The 20,557-nt window shown below is 41.0% G+C and overlaps 1 protein-coding gene across 26 annotated transcripts in view; it reads left to right on the forward strand.

The window, feature by feature from the left end:
- EPB41L3 (erythrocyte membrane protein band 4.1 like 3) overlaps nt 1–20,557 on the forward strand; it is a 143,323-nt gene that overhangs the window by 82,148 nt on the left and 40,618 nt on the right. For all 26 annotated transcript variants that reach the window (XM_038130115.1, XM_038130114.1, XM_038130119.1 and 23 more), the window contains exons 3-4: nt 73–270; nt 19,373–19,477. In XM_038130115.1, the coding sequence (XP_037986043.1) occupies nt 217–270; nt 19,373–19,477 (159 nt within the window). In that variant the 5' untranslated portion in view covers nt 73–216. The remainder of the gene's footprint in view (nt 1–72; nt 271–19,372; nt 19,478–20,557) is intronic.

Here is a 20,557-nt window from a genome sequence, read left to right on the forward strand (position 1 = left end):
GCATGTTCAGTGAACTGCAGGGCATGATTGGTTTATCTTATTTCAAAAAGTATCTGTCTATTCTCTTTATAGGCTACAGAAAAAGAACAGGAATTTGCTGCTGCGAGTGCAAAACAGTTGGAATATCAGCAGCTAGAGGACGACAAGCTCTCTCAAAAATCTTCATCTAGCAAACTTTCCAAGTCTCCTCTAAAGATCGTCAAGAAACCGAAAAATATGCAATGCAAAGTGACGCTCCTGGATGGATCGGAATATGCGTGTGAAGTAGAGGTAAATGGCTTTTTCTCATCTTTTTTTTTCATCGTGTTGGGAGATAAATGGTGAAAATTGTATTTCTAATTTAAGAAAAAATGGCATGATATTTCACCAGTGCCAAGCACAGAGATACTTTCATTGTTTTCTCTGGAGGTTGTTGAAGATGGTGCACATATTTGAGCCAGGTGAGGGATTCTGAGCAATCCCTGAAACAGCCAGAGACTGTGTATTAATTTTCTGTTGGCACAAGCCACAGCAGAATGCAGAAAACAAAGTATGGGCAACAAAACCCACAAACAAATAAGGATTTTGATCTCACTGAGCTTTTCTTTTCCTTGGTACTTTACTTAGTTGAGTCTTCCGTTGAGTCATTGTCCATACAGAAATTCTGACTATTGTGAGATTACTGCGGGCATGAGAGACACTCTGGGCAAGTGGGGAAAATGTCAAGCGCAAATAGCAGTGAGAATGGAGAGTTTTGTGTGCTTCTCCATGATGTCTGTGAATCATAATTGTGTTTCAATGTTACTGGCAAAAAGATGCTGTGATTTTTCTTTGAGGAGGTTTGCCTTCCCTGCTGGGACTCTGAGAGGAACCTACTTTTGGTAAGGACGATCTTCACTGTCTCTTAAAAGCCAGTCTGTACCTATGGGCAGACCCATGCTAAGAGGATGCCTTCAACTCCCGAAGGCCCCAGAAAAGCAAAAAAGTGAGCACATTTAGCATCTCAGAGTAAGCGTGGGAAAATTCAGCATCTCAGGGTAGAACCTTTCTCCATTTAGTCATTGTTATCAAGGTGATTTTTGGGCAGTGGACCAGCCTGTCCTGTTCTAGGTCAGAAGGTCATGCCCACAAGACAAAGTTGAGCCTGACCAAGCAGTGGCTGCAGGGGAACAGAGAGTCTTGCAGGGCCTGGCTAAGCCAGCCATCCTTTGGGTAATTGCTGAATTCCATGGAGAAGAAAAGCCACCTGGAGAGAACAGGAGAGTATAAAGATAGAGATCAAAAAGTCTTCAGGCTTGAAAGGGAAATCCACAGGAGCATGGAGAAGGAGAAAGGACAGAGAAAAGGAGTACCTGACTGGGAGCCAAATCTTTGGCATCTTTACAATCGTTGCGCACAGCCCACCTGTCCTTCATCTGCTCTCATTTTAGGTGCTTTGGAGAGTGGCAGGTGAGGAAAAACCTTATTGGTTTTTAATTAACCCTGGCATTACAGTTTGGGTCAAATGTTGTCATGCTAGGAGTGAGCTGCAAACAGAAGCTGGTATTTTACTACTCTCACTGCAAATTAGCTGTCCATGTGGCTGAGTATCTTTTAATTTCACTGGCCAAGTCCCATGTTTCCTTCAGCCTAGGACTGGCTATCTGGACACATCCATTGTGACTATTAAATGGTCATTTCTTGACCTGCAGTCTCAGTTTTTGTCTCTCAGGGATAGTGTGGGAGCCATGAAGCTGGAGGAATGACTCATACTGGCTTTGATGGAAAGAGTCAACTCATTTCAGATTTTGCCACTTGTAAAATGTGAGTCACTTTTTGGAATACAATCAAGCAAACCAAATAAGATTTCTATGGAAATCTTGTCTAGCAGGCTGAGCTTTATCAGAATCTAAGATGGAGCAGAAAGGGAGATTTGTTATGTTAGATTTACACTTACACAAAAAAAATGCTGTGAATAATACTTTTTATTGGAAGTTTAATTCTTTCACTAAACTTGACTTCTCTTGAAGCATAAAATGCTGGCATATGGAAGCCATCCTGTTTTATTGCTTGTCAGATTTCTCCCTCTGCTTTGCAAGTTTTGAATAGCTCTTGAATAATGTCCAATATAAGTTTTTTATGAATTTTTTCTACTTACATTGCTGAAATATTTTCAAGTTGTATTGACTGTCATCAGTAATCATTTTATCTGCTTCTAAGATGATCAGGCTTCCCAGGCAGAATGTAATATTGATGAGAAGAGCGCTCCTAAAAGGATGACTTTTCAAATGATGAAGCTTTAAGGCTATGATGATGAGTAGACCATGGGGTACATTGAAAAAAAGTTAGTTAGGAGGAGCAAATATTTCAGGGAACGAGTGCAGCTGGAGTGCTGATACACCTTACATGCCTTAAACAGTGTGATTCAGACTTTGCATCCTTCCTAGGTTGTATTATCAGTATGTTGTATGTATTGATGATACAGCTGCAGGTGCTTCTGTGGCGCAGCCCACTTTAGCCCATGGGAATTCTTGGTAGATCCAAAAGGAAGTCCACTTCCTACATGCATAAAGTTTAGCTACAGCAAAAGGATGCTGAATCCAGCCAAGACAAATGATGCTGTGCTTTTTCTCTGGAGGAGTAAAATGTATTCACAAAGGGAGTTAGTAGGGCAGGGAAGCTGAGGGTCTGTCTCAGAAGACATCTCAGGAAATTGTGTAGGAGGCTGAAGTTGAAGTTCTACAGGAGTTTTGGGTAATAAAGTTTTGTGTCAGTTACCCAGAAACTCAATGCTGCAGCATGAGAAACAATCTATCATATTTCAGAAAAATGCTATTGTATTTTAAGGATCACCTTCAAGTGATCTTATTGTATCAATTTTAATGGGGGGAAAATGTATAAATGCACAAGCATACATACATACATACATATATATATATATATATATATATATATATATATATATATATATATATATATATATATGTTCTTCTCTGTCAGCAGCACACAAAGCCATGAAGTTTTACAGAATCACAGAATATTATGAGTTGGAAGGGACCCAAGAGGATCATTAAGTCCAGCTCCTAAGTGAATGGCCAATACAGGGATTGAACCCACCCCCTTGGTGTTATTATCACCATGCTGTAAGCAAGTGAGCTAATCTCAGTTCTTTCATATATATATATATATATATATATATCTATATATATATAAAAAATATAAAGTATACTAAGGCATCCAACAAATTATGGAGGTCAGTAAATTCCCCAAGAATAATTCTTTAAATGAAAAGGAAGAGGGACAGACAACATGGCAATCAGATATTTAATACTTCCATTCCTTTTGTTCAACCCACATAACTGCGTCTTTCCGAGTGGACAGTGACCCAAGGTAGGGATGTGACAATTTTTAGGTGTGAGTCTGAAATGTCATCCTGTGTTGTCAGTTTCTTTCTTTCTGCTCCATGTGTATCTTGCTTCTACCTACTGAAGGCTACAAAGCAATGTAATCTGTAAGGACCAGAAACTTAGAAGCCTAATTTTGAGCTAGAATAATAGCTCTGTCAGTGAATCTTGATTTGGATGCAGGCCAGGTATTTATCTCTCCCAAATTGCATTCCCTAGTCTGGGAGTTGGGGTTCATTATAGAATCCATCAGTTACTCTATAAAGTGCTTTGCAAATGACAAATGCTTTTTCTGTATGTTAAATATTAATGCAATTTAAAGGAGCTTATTGCTCTCCAGTAGAGCACAACCTGCAGCTTATCAATTATGTGTTCATCCCACTAATGACCTGGCAGCCGATGTGCCACGTACTCACAGATTGAGACACTTCTGAGGCAAGTTTGGTTAATCCATTATGCCCTTGCTGTCCTTTGTTTGAGAAGCCCCTCTTTCTTATTCCATATTTAATGCTGAGCATTTTCACTGTCTGCTGCTGTATCTTTCAATTTCTCTCACATTCAGTTCTTTGCATTTGTGACACTGGGGTTTTTTTCATGTTGTATGAGATGTATGAGGAAAAGTGTAGTGGAGCTAACTTCAAAGCTGAGGTTAACAGGGGGTCATCTAATGTAGTCTCCATTCAGTGAAAGGATCTTAAGCAAATGCCAGGTAAAAGCTTTCCCTTGAGGCCCTTCAGTGTTACTGCCTGTGTGCTCTATCTGTCCTGACCCAGAAAGTCTTTCATGCAGTAACACATTACAAGCCAAAACCAGGCTAAGGAGGTAACCCAACCTGTTCATTCATCCTCCTCCAAAACCATAAACCACCAGTGTTACCATCTGTACCCCCAGTGCTGCTCTTGTCCAGAAGCCTGCAGATGGTAGTGGCAGCCTTATTTCAGAGGAGGGTTTCCTTTCCAAGGTGGAATGGCCACCTGATGGTGCTTCCCCTCCCCAGGGAAAGCTGTTGGCTTTTGGAAAAGAGGTATTTGTAGATTGACATTGTCCCCAGTATGCCAAGACAAACAGCCTCAGGGCAGCTGTGTGTTTCTCTCATGTCATGAAAAACCTGGAGATCTCTGAGGGGCGTTGGATCACAGGAGTCGATGCAGTCCATTCAGAGGGACAAAACCTGGTGGTTTCCACCTAGATGTTCACCCCTGCTGGCCATGGTTCTCCTTGGGTTGTTCATTGTGCTCTTCCAACCATCGTCATGCTCAGAATAGTTGATTGTCATAGTGTCCAAGGCCAGAGCTGTTGCCAAAACTGCACTTCAAACTGTCTCTTTTAAGCAAGTTAGACCTGTGCTTTGCATTCCTTGGTTTGAAGAGCTAAGGAGAAAGCAAGATCCAAGACTGCAAATTAATTTCAGATAACCTAAAAAGGGCAATGAACACACTAGTTCAAGTTTTTCTTAAGATTCAAGAAAACAAGCAAAAATAACTTATTTCTGGGTTTCTTCAGCTTTAAGTAGGGGCTTTCAAATGCTGTAGTACAATTATGTTTCTTCTAGGATTTATTTCCCTTCTTGTCCATATCTGCCCCATCTCAATTTTCTTTTATCTAGACCACTGCATTTTAATTAAAAGATGGAAGTGGAACAAGCTGTCATGTTCTCCGTTACACATAGCCTAATTTAAAGTGTCTTCCTAAAACAAGTTGGAATTTGTCTTTGTTGCTGCTCTAAATATATACATGCTGTCACTCACAATGTGAGGGCAGTAAGCTGTAACACAATCTGTCTAAATAAATGGTAAAATAATTAGATTTAATTTTGAAAGGCTCAGCTGTCTGAGGCCATTGGTAATTTATACTCTTTCATCATTCCTGTACCACTCAGACTTTCTTATCATGCAGGCCACCAGTGAATGAAAACAAATGTTTCCATGGCAGCCTGTCTGTGGCATCTCTGCAACCCTACATCAAACAGCAAATTGACGTAGGATCCAGATAAGCTGCACAGCACATAGAGAAACAACATCTCACAAAGTATTACTGTTAACCCCACTTCTGTGTGAGTGGGGGTCAGCTGACGTGGGAAGGGACTGGTAAAAATACACTGTATATGGGTATTTTTAACTCTAGTTTTCTCACTGAAACTTGGGCAGTGGTTCGGTGTCCCATGCTGTAGCCACCTTTGTAATGAGCTTCTGGTGACTTCCTCCGTGCTGGAGACCCCACTTTCTTAATGGATTTCCCCACATCCTCAGGTGACATCAGAGTAGTATGCTTGAGTTTAAATAGCAAGAAGTTTTCTTTTTATACATTTAAAACCAGGACTTGTAACATGGACCAAAACAGACTGGAGTGAACTGGTCCCTTTCTGCCCTACACAAGTATGGGCTGATAATCCTTTTTGAAGACAAAATGGACATGAAATAAATGGATTCTCTAATAGTTGAAGTATTGTTTTTTGCATTAATTTCTCATTTACCTGTTAAAAAGTGCGAATACATGATGCTTCTTTAAAAAATAAGTCATTGAAGATTGTTTTAGGACAGGCTTGAAGGGTTGAGAACAACTGGAATTATTTCTGCACTGCCACCTCTGCCAGCAATGAGAGAGCAGTGGCTGCCTGTGCTGCTTTTCCTGACCTGCAAGACTCCCTCTGGAGGAAAAATCCTTCTGTGTTTCTGTATGATACAGGGGAATGCATGGCCTCCTGGTCCCCCTCCCCACACAGTCCCAGCTAACCCTTCCCTGGGAGTGTCCATGTGTGGACCTGCAAGCTGCTTTTGCACAGGGAGTTTAATAACATCAAATTTCTCCTCGGTTTTGAGGTAGGTTTTAAGGTCAGGAAGGAAACTTTGTAATAAGATGCACTCTGCATTCTGAAGGATACAGTTTCGTTTACCCCCTGCACATTTTAATTGTTTAATGAATTCCACACAGTCTCTTGCAAATGGCTTTACATGCGAAACTGATTACTGAATGCAAGAGGAGTTTTTTTAATAAGTCTTTTCCTTTTGACCTACTCATTGCTTACACTTCACTTAATTTAATATGAAGACCTTTGTTTTGGGTTTTGTTTCTTCCCCAGGATACGTTTCAGTAAAAGTGACTGGGTTGAGAGGCATCATCGCTGTTACACAGCATGTTTTCTGTCCCCAGACTCTCTAATTAGGGCTGACTTGGATTAGCCAGGGGATTCACTTAAGATCTATGTTACCTGACACATGTCAGCAGGAGTCTGAGTGTTGCCTGAATATGTTTCAGCTGAATAAAGTTACTGAGCAGTTCTTCTGACTTGCTTTTTCCAAATACTGTAGGCCTTTTGTTATGAGTTAAAGTAGTTGTCAATTCAAGAAGCATAATGATCTGGAAATCAGCACCAATGTCATAATGATCTCATAATGATCTCATAAGGATCAACTGTGAGGCTGAGAAGAGAAAGGATGTTTTTTCTTCAGTTTGGTAATTAAAACAAAAATACAAAATGTTTGGCTCCCTTTTGGTTATTATTATTATTATTATTATTATTATTATTATTATTATTATTTCACTGAAGCTAAAGAAATCTAAATCAAAACAAATCAGGTTGAGCTAAGCCTTTTGGAAATGCCACAAGGCTGAGGGAGTGGGGCTGGAGCATTTCTGCCTTGCCCAGGGTGGCTCAGGTCCCCCCACAGCTTCTTGTGGCTGGGAACGTCTGGGCTGTGTGGTATTCAGGGAGAAGGTCTCTTACAACCTTGGTAGGGGGACACCTAAACAACTAGACAGATATTTCTCCAGTTCATATGCAAGTATTTTAGAGACTGAATGAGGAATCAAGAATTAAAACTAAGTCATTCCTTTAGATGTACCAAGTGGACAGCAGGTGGGGCCTTAGATTACGCATTTTGGCATAGCAGAGGACATGGTCACAATCAAATGCCAGAAGCTTAAAAAAAATTGTATACATTTTCTCCACAGCTACATCTAATCCTCTCAACTAGTGCCTTTTGTTAATAGTTTCTGAAAATTATTTGTGCAGTGAAATGTTTAGTTTATCAGGCAAAAATACTCATTTTGATACCTTGGAGGCGCCAGCCATTTTTCATAACATTGAAAACTATTGTGAGCAGTCCCACCTACATGGACAAATATTTTGGGAATAAATGGTTAGCTGAAAACTTTCTACTGAAATAGTGCCTCTGGTTCCCTCCCCTTGGGGAATCAGCTGGACACAAGCCAGGCAACGGGAGCTTGCTCTCCATCTGGCAAAGTTTTTAAAAACTAGGTTTGATCATGCACACTCAAACTGAGGTACTTCAAGGTTCCTTGCTGGTTAATCTGTTTGCAAGAGCCCAGGGGAGGATGATCTTCCACCTGCCTTTCACTCCAGACTGAGAGATGTCTGTTGGCTCCAGGGGTACTGTCTTTGTCACCATCCTTGCTAATGGCCTCACCAGGGTAAGACTGCATCAGTCCTTTCATGTTTGTGTTCTCCAGGCTTATTGCCTGGGGTGGTCTTGGCCCCAGAGAGCCTCCAGCTTCTTACTTGAGTGCCTTGTGCAGCCAGCACCCATCCTCTGCGTGTACTTTTTAATGACTGCTGGAATATAAATCAAAAAGAGTGGATGACAGGCTTTGTCTTTTCCCTTTTCCAAATGGACGCTCAAAGCCTTCCACTGTTTCTGTGCAGTATGTACATTCCTCCCTCTGCCTCATGCCTAACCAACCCAGTAGTTGCTGATTTTCATGTCGCTGCCCCATCACACTCCTGCCAAGCCTCCCTGCATTTTGTCAAGTTTCCTGCTCTGTTTCTGTGTCAATGAAGGGTCTTCTGCTTGTTCCAGTCCCAACTGAGCTGTCTAAATTCATGAACTCTGTTTCTAGTTGTTCCAATTTGTAGGTGCTGTCCCCACATTTACACTTAGAGTTGCCACTTCCAGACCCAAACTAAGTAAATCTTCACTTCATTATCATCCTCTAAATATGTTTTCATGTCAAAGAAATTCTTAATGCCTCCTCATACAGATGATTTTTTTTTTTTTTTTTGCAGCTGAGCCCCATGCAGCACTGGGCTGCTTTTATGTTTTCTCATCCTTATCTGTTGATAGAGTGAACAGAACATCATAGACAGGACTGAGTGGTGAAGTATCTGCTTGCAAAGCTAAGTGTTGATAGACAGCAAGGTCTGTCTGTTATGGTTTATCTCACTCTGGCAGAAATGGTTTTGATCTGAAGTGGATAAAGCTTGGATGTAGCTTGAGAACAGGATACATTGCTTTTCATGAAAACCCCAGCATTGATGGTGCAATACCATCTAAAGTACCCCCAAATCTGAAAGCCTGATCGTCCTACTCCCTCTTCTGCCTCAAGAGCATCTTTCTCTGCAGTGTATTTTTTTTTTCCACTCCAGGCTGGCAATGTAGGTCAGAGAGAGCTCTGTGGCTTTTAAATTCATATGGCAAGATTACTCTGTAAATCGGACTATGTTGACAGTAGAGCTTTTTCAGCTGAAAATAAACAAACTGTTTATGGGGATTTTTTTGTTGATATATGCCAAGGACTATTTATATCTCAGGTAGTGACTGTTTCCCCTTGCTATGTTGCTACTAGGCTTGTGCACAGTTAGTTAGCATGTGAGATGAGGAGAGATGAGTATTTGCTGAGTTTATCCAAGTATAGGTAGAATATGGAAAATATTTATAGTTGCCACTGGAAAGCTTCAGCTGCTGTAGTGAATCCCGAGAGACCCACCTGAGTTACTGCAGAATGTCTTGCAGGAGGCAGTAGGGCAATCAGGAGGCATTAAGACAATGGATCAGCTGCATGTCTAGCTAAAATCCAAGCCCAAACAGTCTGTGCTCTCAAGAAAGCTGAGTGAGGGGCGTTGCTTTCTCTGCTGAAAGGCCTTCATAAATGGAATAGTGTTTATTATTTTATGTCATGATTTAGCAAATGTGTAAAGCTAATAAATGTGCTGAGAACAGAATTTCTAATTGAGAAATTGTTTCCACTGTTTTTATGTTCATTTATCAGAGGGTAGTGCTCGTAAGCTGGTAGCAGACCTCAGTTTATACAGTATGCATTCTGTTGATGCACTTGGGATGCATTTGATAATCATCACATTTGACAGGTATTTCTGTAGCCATTGTGCACGTGCAGACATGGCTCTCACACTTCCACATCCAAAAACATGCTCCAGAGTGTTTCTTTTTTATTGAATGCCCCCAGCACGGTTGCATTGTCATGAATTGAGTGCTCACTATTTTCCCAAGGATGCAAACTGTGTGGAGCACCATCAGTACACTTAGAGCTTGTGTGGTGCCAGTGCTGGTGTGATCTCTGCTGCTGATGTAGAAGGCAAAAACCCTAATTTGGTTTGATGCCAGAATCGGGACTAGGTCACCAATCTTCTTACTGGGATTTAGCAGTCCTCTGGGTTTTTTTAGATTAGTACTGGCTGTTTAGGATTGCCAGCTCAAATGGCATTAAAGAAGGTTGCCCCTGATAAAAACTATGTCATATTATACAATGTCATTGACATTTGCTGCAGGTATCTAACTGTACCGTAGGCAGTGTTACATATTTATCTGTTATCTAAATGCTTGGTTAGCGGTCAACAGAAAAGGTTATTTTCAGGAATGGAAATACATTTCATAATGGTGTATTACAATAAATATCAATAAGATGCTGAATTATAGTACTACCATCATGGGGGAAAAAAAGACAATGATCAATCATCACTAAATGTTAAAATACCTTCTCATCTACTCAGTTTCCTCATGTGGCATTACTTATATGTGCAAAGCAGTATAAGATAGTGTTCTAAATTAAAAGGCAGAGACAGATATGCAAAATATTATTGCAGGTTTTATTTCAAACTATTACTCTGTATCAGTCACCTACTGGGATGTTTTATGAAGGTTCACACATAAAGAAGTTAATAAAGAAATAGAACAGTTGGAGAGCTTACATTGATATGCAGCTTTCAGGAAAAGTATTTCCGTACATGAAATAGCTTCATAACAGGAAAAAAAGTCTTTTTAATATATCTTTTATTCAGAAAAATCTTTTTGAAATTGCTAATTCTTAGTTCCCCCCCACTTTTGGCTAAATATTTTATTAAGTAGATATTATCTGGAATTTTGACTAGGGACATTTCTAAATACAGTTTACCACTGAAGTGTGGAAAAATTTGGGAGCCAAAAAAATGAATGAATTTTGAGCATTTTCTTTTCTTGGAGTGTGTCTTTTTTCCCTTTGCATCCTGAAAGGCTGGCAAAAATATCTTGTTCAATATCTCCTACGCTTGCTGACCAACTGGTTACAAACTGGATGAGAGCATTCTGTCCATCCTAGGGATACATTTATGAACATTTATGATTAATGATTATGTGTTATATTTTGAACATTTATGTCTCCTCCTCATCCAGGGGAGGGCGACAAAGATTCTCAGAGGGCTGGAGTGCCTCTCCTGTGGAGACAGGACTGAGAGGGTTGGGGTTGTTCAGCCTGGAAAAGAATCCAAGGAAACCTTATTGTATTGTAGCCTTCTAGTAGTTAAAGGGGGCTTATAGAAAAGAGGGAAAGAGATGTTTTACTCAGACAGATAGGACAAAGTTTTTCTTTAAACTAAAAGAGGGAATATTGAGATTGGATGTTGGGAGTAAATTCTTTACTGTGAGGGTGTTGAGACACTGGTTGCCCAGAGTAGTTGTGGATGCCCATCCCTGGAAGTGTTCAAGGCCAGGTTGGGTGGTTGTTCAAGCAATCTGGTTTAATGGAAGGTGTCCCTCTTTGTGGTGGGGGGGTGGAATTAGATGATCTTTAAGGGTACTTCCAACTCAAGCCATTGGTTTATAATAGTTTGCATATGCAGATTTTTTTCTGCAAGAAACAAAGTAGTTGGAATAAAAAGACAACATGAGTTCATTTGCTTTATTTTTAAGCTTTTTTTTTTTTGCTGGTCTGTGTGGAAGAGGGGAATAGGGCATTTGTTATTTGCTTTGTCTACCTTTGTCTTTGGTGTGTTCAGTGTCGCACTGCTAACTTTGCCAAAGGTTTTTTTCCCTTGGAGAAATGACTTGAAAATGTTTTGTGGAATGCCTAGAACATGAGTCGCAACACACTGAACTTTCAGATGAATTAACTGTTATTGATGCTTCTGGAACTGCCAGTGCCATTTTCAGCAAGCACGGCAGGGGATTTAGAGACCTCAATTCCAGTGGTTAAGTCATGCTCCCAGATGCTTTTATCCTACAAGTTACACATGTGATATTTACTTCAGTAAACCAGAGGAAAACTTGCTGATTTTCAGCCAGTTAAGACTCCAGGAAAGATTCTCTATCCTGTTTTTTATTCTGGATTCTCCTCACTTAGCTTCCTGCTGGGAACTTCAGTTGAGAAACGAGAGATTTGAAGAAATTCAGGGGTTGTTTTCTCTCCTGTCACCTTTCTGCTTCATCTGCTTTTCCCTGTGGAGAGAAACTGTGGAGAAGTATAAACAGGGAAAGAGTAAATCCTTTGAAAATGCAAATTACAAATGTGTAGAAGTGAAATGAAGTTAAACTTCCTTGGAATGACTTTTTCCACTTATCTTCCTTGAGAAAAATTGCTATTTTTTTCTGCTGGCTTCAATCAAGACATGTTTAAAAAAACTGTCCTTTATGTTTGGAAATTTTCTGGCCTAAAGTGCAATGATCAGCTTCTAGAATTTCTCAGTTCAGCTCTTTGGTTCTTGAACAGCTCAAACTCTTCTCAGGAAAAAACATGAGAAATGTCATGGTATGTTGATTATTATTTCATTCACAAATAAAAATGTGCTCCTTACTGGAATAACTGTGTGAGTTTAGAATCTCTGATTGACTTTCTGTAGATGGAGAGGTAACATGATGTGGCCACGAGCTTCTCTACATTTGGAACTACAATGAACATCCACTTACAAATTCACATCTGTTTGTATGCATGTATTCTATGCATCAAATTATACACATACTTGCCTATGCACATTAATTTCTTACATATGTGTGATGTTCATATCCCTCCCCCAGAAATGGGATTCTCAATACAAAAGTGGTATTGCAGGCTTGGTCACTTTAGTTTGCAAGTAGTGAGTATTTGCAGAAGTATTGGGGTTTTTTTCTCTGGGATTTGGCATATATTTTGTGTAAATGGGGTAGTTCATGAGGAAAGAATGAGAAATTGTGTTGTCAGGAGGCTGGAATTCAGCAACTCAGAGACTCAGCTGGGGGAATTTTGTTAAGAGAATGCTCTCTGTGGTGAGTACAAAGTACTCCTGACAACCAGTTAATCATTTTCACTTGTTAGTGTTGCAAGAATAATTGCAGAAGCTGCAACATGGGGATGGAGAAGCTTCCCCTTGTGTATGCTTCTTATTTGTTGCCATATCCATTTTAAGTTTTTCAGGTGTTTTACTTGTGTTTGCACATAGGAGACTACCACGTAGCCCCTGCAGTGTAAAAAATAAAAGTATCAACCAAATTAAATTGCAAGAAGTAATTTAAATTGTAACAGTAAAATGAAATAAAATCAGTGGTCTGCACACAATTGGAATCTTTTTCGTCAAAAAACATTGAAACATTGGAAAGGAAAAATAAATTAGCTAATTCTTTCCCACCAGAAGGATGAGGGGAGAAGGAAGAGGTTAGTACAGAACATGCCAAAATACATTACAGCATGCAAGGCTAGAGCCAGCCCACACATTTGTACAGTGCATTGTTGAGATCCATTGGAAAGTGCAAATGCTAATCAGGAATGTGAACCAGATAACCTCAACATCATTTCGAGTCCAATTATTCGTACTGGGATTTTATGATACTGATCTGTTTGTCCTTATTCCAGCGATCCTGCCTAACTAGAGTTATTACAGTAATTGTATGGAGTTGGATGCCAGGCTAGAGCTAGTGTGACATTGCTCACTGGCAGCTTGGCAGCTTTTCCCAGGAAAGCAGCAAGGTCATTTGCATATGTATTTGTGCAGAAAGTTACATGCAAACTCGTCCCTTTAAAATCCAGGTCCACAGCTGTGATACATTTTAATCTTGCTGAGCTCCTTGACTGATCAGAAAGGGAAGTTTCAGTTCATCGGGCTGTCCTGACCTTGTGGTTCCTGTGCAGTAGTGGAGTTGATGGTTATTGGTGGCAAAAATGAATCCTGTTATAGATGTTTGGCTGTAGAACTCTGTTCTCACTTTGTGTTTTCCCTAGCACTGCAAAATTTGGTCTGAATGTGATCTCTTGTAATTGATTCCATGCCGCAAGCAGCCCTTGCTCAGCGATCTGCGCCCACATGAGACAGCAGCATTGAATGCCAAAGCAGAACCGCCCCAAAGGGCGTCACTTTGGAGGCTGCAATAGTTTTCATTTCTAGGAAGCAGAGAGGGCTGCCTGCTGCTCATCAGCTCCTCATCCTGTTTCCCTCTCAGTGAGAGGAGGGTAATCTGCTAGTGAGCAAAAATAGAGCCTTGGGAGTACACCAACACTCTATCCTGTAATCAGACACTGAACCCTGTAGCACATGGGGTGCACAGGGATCCCAGTATCTTGGGACTGGGTCAAAGGGACTGGAGGGGCGCCTGACATGAGCAGGGCGGTGCCAGGGCAGGGAGCAGGTGTGGTCAGGCCAGCTGTGGCATTACCTGGCCAATGCCTTGAAACCCTCTGAGAACACAGGCTCCTCAGCTGTGCTGGGCTACCAGTCCCAGAATGGCATTGCCCCTCCTGTGAGGAATCTGTAAGACAGAGGGCTGGATTCTGTCTGAAAGAAGCCTGAGTACTGACAGGTCCTCAGCATGGACAGCTCTAGCTGGCATAGAGCTAGGAAAGATGGCTGGTCCTGTCAAGTTGGAGGTTACCCAACAAGTGAAAGTGGGCCATTCAGGGTGAGGTGCAACAGAAGAGGCTCAGGCTGCGCTATCAGGGTGGGTGCCAAAATGGCCTGCAGGAAGACTGCAAATGATTGTATTTCAGGGACAGGGCAGGTTTGCCAAACCAGGAGCCGCAGCAGCTTGAAGACCTTTTGGAGAGGTGGTGCCTCCTGGCATGGGGCAGCCAAGCCTACTGCCTCTCACAGAAATAAAATTTGTCTCTTGGAGGTGGCAGATCTGAATCCTGATAAATTTTCCTCTGGCACACAGCTGGCTTCCAGCCTGGGATGCACAATCCAGCACATAACATTTGAAATCTTCCTGATCTCTTCCCTATATTTTACTGACTCCCAAAGGAATTTTCTGGAATTTCCTGTAGGACAAGGAGGTTGGCATCATATCTTTGTATTAAGTTGTTGGTTGCTCATTCTCTATGTAATTTTCCTTGTGACTTAACACAGTACAATAACATATGGGTTTGGTAGCTGGGTTGGCACAATATAAGATTTTTATTACTCAAGGGTCCTGATGGGCAAAAAGGTGAACAGAAGTCATTGATGTTCCCTGGCAGCACAGAAGGTCAGTGCCATCCTGGGCAATGTTGCCAGCAGGTTGAGGGATATTATCCTTTCCCTTTTCTCAGTCTTGTACTACTGAGTCTTATTCTGGGTTTCCCAGTACAAGGGAAGCATGAACCTTCTGGGCAAAGTTCAGCAAAGGACCACAGATATGAGGAAGGCCCTGGAGTATGTCTTTTATGAGGAAAGGCTGAGAGCCTGGAGAAGAGAAGGCTCAGGAGGATCTTAGCAATGTGTATCAATATCTGATGGGAGGAGTGAAGAAGACAGAGCCAGAATGTGGTCGGGGGTACACATTTGCTACAACAGGAGACAAGGAACACAAAGTGAAAGACAGAAATTTCCATTTAAACAGAGGAAAAAAAAAAGTCACTATGAGGGTGGCCCCCACAGGCTGTGGAGTCTCCATCCATGGAGGTAGTCAAAACCCAAGAGGGCATAATCCTGACCAATCTGCTTCAGGTGCTGCTTCTGGAGAAGGGAGGATGGACTAGGCAATCTCCAGAGGCGCCCTCCAGCTTCAGCCATCAGTGGTTCTGTGATTACCATACAGCACATAGTTTGTGGCTGAAGTGATAACAAAGGCTTCAGTTTTTTCACTTTGATAATGTTTATTTATTATAAGCTTATTATTATATAAGCTTATGGGTTTAATCATAATAAAGGAAAACTTTCTTATTATTGTTCTGCATTAAGAAATACTGAATGTTGTACCTAAATTTTTGCCAATGAGAATAATTGGCCTGATAATAATCTCGGTTTTTAGGCAGAGCAAAGGTGGAAGAAGTACTTGAATTTTTGAGCTCTTCACTCTGTGTTCACAATTTTGGTCTGGTGATCTTGTAAGGTGATGATGGTGTGATGGAGGAATATGGGCTGAAAAAATGATGTGGGAAGATTGGAGCATGGTGCAGAAGCCCATTAGGGGACAAGAGAGCCTTTTGTGGCCTTCAGCATCCCAAGGAAGGAGAAACTTAGCATCAAAACTGAGGAGAAGCTGGTGAGAAGAGAGGCTGCACTGGCAGGCACTGGCTTGCCAAGTTTGCTGCTGCTGGCTCCTTTCACTGGGAACTTCACCAGGAGGCTGTTTATTCCCATTCCAGCTTCAAGAGAGAGCCCTGGCCTTTATAGACCTGCAGGGATGAGGCTGTGGAAAAACGTAACATTTTTGCTCCCGGACCTTTGTGTTCATTAATACCATTTAATCTATGTGTTGTATCCCTTCTGTTTACTTGATTTTCCAGAGCTTCAGCAAAGCGTCTTTTTTCACATCTGCACATTTCCTTTCATCCCATTCATGCCTGAAAAATATCTAAGAATATTTCTAGTGGATGCTCTTGCCAGATTTACCTTTCAGAATTTTTTTTCATTTTCAAAGTCAGTATTTTATAGCACAAAGCCTTCTTTTTTAATTTATTTTTTGATCCACGTTTTTGGACTGCTGGGAATTGATTGGCATTTTTGGCATTAAGTTGTGATCCACAGTAACCAGCAGACTGTCAATCTTTCATCATCTTAGACTTGTCACTCCAACATAATGGAAAATGAAGGTTTAGGATGGATTGAGGAGCTGTATGAATTTGTAAGTTGACCTTTCTCTTCTCCTCCCATTCTCTCCCTGCCGAAGCAATGATATCCTTGCCTTTCATGGCAGGGTTATTTGGGCATGCAGTAAAATAAAAACAAATAACAAGGGCAAAACAGGTCTGTTCAATTGCTTTAGTTATATATTTCTAATTGAATCTCGTAATTTCCCATGAATTTATGCAACAGCTTCCCCTCACTTTGTTTCTGTGCAACGATGCTTTAGAAACAGCGTGCCTGCTCTCAACACGTGGGTATGAAGTGGCACTGCTGCCTGTGAGTAGGGGCATGAGGATTTCTCTTGCATTAGGAGGACAGCAGGGGTGACTCCATTTTAGGCTGCTCCAACTCCCCAGATGATCAGAGTCCTCTAAATCTTTCTCCCACAGGTCATCTCTGACCTGGGAGCAGGTAGGGTGAGTGGCAGTGGTGAGGCCATGATGTGAGGCTCATCCAACACTCAATGTGAGTGTTTGGACACTAATGTCTGTTTCTGTAGGAGGAGAAGTGATCTTGGTCAGGCTTTCCCTTAACCATCACCAGTTCTTACTGTGTGATGGTGAAGAGAAGACCCTGGCCAGGAGGGGCTGTTAGTTACGTTTTGATTTCTCATGTTCTCTTGCACCACCAGCAGGGTTTTCCCCCATCCTGATGCAGCAGGAATTTTGTGGAAAATGACTTATGTACAACTTGGGCATCATCATACAGGAGGAGGAAGAGTAGGTTAGATTGCCAAGAAAATTGTTCCAGATTGCCGTAGATGCTCTGACTTGCAATGTGTGGCCAAACAAGAAATAGTCAGCTCTGGGGGTTTTCTGGGCATTTGGTTTTTATTACAGCACAGTCCTGCGCAACTGTTTCCTGTAACTCCCTGTTAAAACACCATACATTCCAGCTGCTAGTTCCTATTTTTCAAAACAGACATCTGTGTAGATCTCTGTAGCTATGGATTGGCCACATAAAACAGCTCCTAAGTTGGCCTTAAGTGACTCTTAAAATTAAGAGAGCACTGAAGTGCCGCAGTTCAAATACATGTAAATGGTGCACTGGTGCAGACCAGTGTTTTTCAGAGCTGGTGTCCTCTAGAGCTAACCTGCTTGTTTTTCTCTATTCACTACAATGACTTAGTTTGTTAACAAGTAGAAGAGCAAGAAATTTGTCAAAATGCAGCATTGCTTGCTTACAGGAGAAATGGGACCATTTTGACTTGAAGTTTCTGAGTTGGTTCCTCTCCACACCCCAGTATTGGGATCTTTTTTATCTGCCTCTTTGTCTACTGAGTGCACCAAGTATAAAACCACCAACCTCTTGTTACCTACTTTAAAGTTCAGGGCATGAAGAATTAACTAAACATTTGTTTGACACTATAAAGGAGCTGGGGCATATTTATGCTTCCTACTTACACCGTGGAAAGCATGTGACACACAGAACAAGGCCCTAGAACTGTTTCCTCACATAATGCTGGAAGGCACAGTGAAGGAAGTTACAGGAATACACTTGTAATGCACTTCTGAGCCTGGTTTTTCTTCCTCAGCTGGAGAACATTTTTTAGGCCATGCTTCAGTTTCTCCATTGATAAAATGTAAAGGATGTTTTCCAGTGTCCTTTCTAATACACCATCTGAATGCCAGTAAAAATACCAAATTTAACACAAATTAGATTACGCTGCAAAACTCCCTCCATCATCTCTCGTGATGTTTTCACTGGGTGTTAGGCAGCAACCCTCAGTTCTTTCCTTTTTTTTCTCTTGGCTTGCTTAGGACTTCTAAAATAGTTTGAGGCCAGCATTGGGCTCCATGGGTTTGTTGGCATAGCTGTGTCAGCTTGGATTTTGAACTGCCCTCTCCCAGCCAAGGCTGCTGGGCTGGCAGCTCATTCCGGGTGCAGCTCTGTTGGCAGAAGGACGTAAATTTGGAGGTGGCGTTCTCTCCTCTTTATTGTCAACTGCCTGCATTGCCTTTGAAGCAAGTAGTGTGTTTCCAGTCAGCTTCTAGTCACGTGTATGCTACAGATAAAGAAAATGCTGCACTGACATCAACTAAAATATTTAGGTATGCGTGTGGTCAGAATAAAGTAGAGAGATTTTTTTCCTTTAGCTGAGTTGCACTTTGGGAAGCAAGTAGTGATGAAACACAGCAATAAATACGGCCCAAATAATTTTGAATTGTTTATCGTAGTTTATGCATATCAAAGTTGGCACGTGTGTGTTATAAAGAGGATGTTTCTGTCTGTTTGGTTTTCTGGAGAATAATTTTCTCAATTTCACATGCAATGCTGAGAAACAGGATGACCTGAATTTTTACTGTCCAGTATGATAGATACTACGAAGCTTCTGCTAAGGGCTCTAGATGTTGACAGTGAGAGGTCTTCTTATCTGACATGCCAGCATAAAAGAAGGTTAGTGGAGCACTGGGAAGCTGTTTTTCTACCCAGCTGCATTCCCAGTCAGATACTAGGCTCTTCCCATGATTTCCATAGATGGCATAATCACATTTCCCTGTGTATTAGACAAAAATGGGTCCTGAAATCAGTCCACACCGTTACCAAAGCAAAAAGTATGTCCATGTTTGGTTTTTCCTCCAGTGAATTGCCCCCCTAGTCACAAGTCTGATAATCCATGACCAGGAATATTTTGTACTGCTATTTGGTGCTACTTGCGCACAAAGAATTGCTTCAGTTTACAAAGGTGTGACCTCATCGTGCTCTTGAAGCTGCAGTTTCTGAAAGACAGAAGAGATTTTCTTATTGGAAGTTGAAACATGATCTGTATTACTTATTTTTAACTCTGCAAGAAGACTTGAGGTTTTAGGAAAAGAGGATTTGCCCTATTCAGCAAATTGTTATGAAGCTTCAGGTCAATAGGTTGGAAAGATGGATGCATTGATTTGAATCATTTTGAGGTTACTGGTTTGACAGAAAAGGTGTTACTTTAATGCATATATTGCTTTGTTTTGCAAACTTAAGCATCTTTGTTTTCTGTTATTTCCCACAGAAACGTTCCAGAGGTCAAGTGCTATTTGACAAAGTGTGCGAGCATCTGAACCTTTTGGAAAAAGACTACTTTGGGCTAACATACAGAGACACAGAAAACCAAAAGGTAACCCACAAAACTGCAGGTGGCCTTTGGCATGTGAACATCAGAACTCCCTGAGACACTCCCCAGACAGCTGCAAACAATCCAGAAGTTGGTTTTATCTTCCTTGCCGAGTTCCATAGACACAATTTGAGCGATTGTTTTTTTGTGACTACTTCTCAAGCACACCTCCTGTGTTTCCCTGGGTTCTTTCTCTTTCGTCAATTTATGACATGAAGCATATTAATCATATAGCTGGTGCTCTTTCTAGTGTGATTTATTCCTTGACTGTCATAGACGAAAGTCAGATTTACACTTATAGGTACACTGCAAAACATATAATACTAAAATATGGCTTAATAACAGTGGTTGGGACACAAATAGGCAGGAGATGTCTGACTGCTCCTGCTAGCTGCCAAGATAAGGGAAGGTTTTAAGTCTTGACTTTATCTTAGCATTATTGTTGATTTGACTAAAGACATTCAGACTAAAGACATTCATGTCTTCAGAAGCAGTTGGTAGCAACAGTGAGTCACATTCTGCTGTCCTGCATTCCAGCTTCCACATGAAACAAGCTTTGTACTACAACTGTTGAAGATGATCTGATGTGAAGATGTTTGGGACATGGTACCACGAAAGAGAGAGTATCAAAGGATAATTTAAAATATTTTGTGCTATTTTGGCATTTTAAGATAAATATTTTAACAGAAACCAATACAAAACTTCTTAGCAATATGCACAGTAGCTCAGCAGAGCTGACTAGCTGAAGGTATTTTGTGCTTTGTGAGGGCTGAAAGGTCTTCCCTGATGGAGCTGGAGTTATTACTACTTTTTTAGCTGTTTATGTCTTGTGGGAGCAATAGTTGTGTTTTCTAGGCTTCCTTCTGTTTCAAATATATTTGACATTAAATAAATCGGTCTTTTTCTTTCTTTTTTCCCCTTTCTTTACAGACTTCTTTGCTTCTAATTCAGAAAATCACTTAAGCAGATACTTGGTTTATGCCAGCGCAAGATAATGCCTTAGCATGTGCTTAGTTTTGAGTTTTGAGAAAAAGCTGGGCAGAAATCTAAGTGCATTTTCAGATAGGTATGCTTTCCTGTGGG

Source organism: Motacilla alba, chromosome 2 (assembly GCF_015832195.1).
Source record: "Motacilla alba alba isolate MOTALB_02 chromosome 2, Motacilla_alba_V1.0_pri, whole genome shotgun sequence".
NCBI classification, from domain to species: Eukaryota; Metazoa; Chordata; class Aves; order Passeriformes; family Motacillidae; genus Motacilla; species Motacilla alba.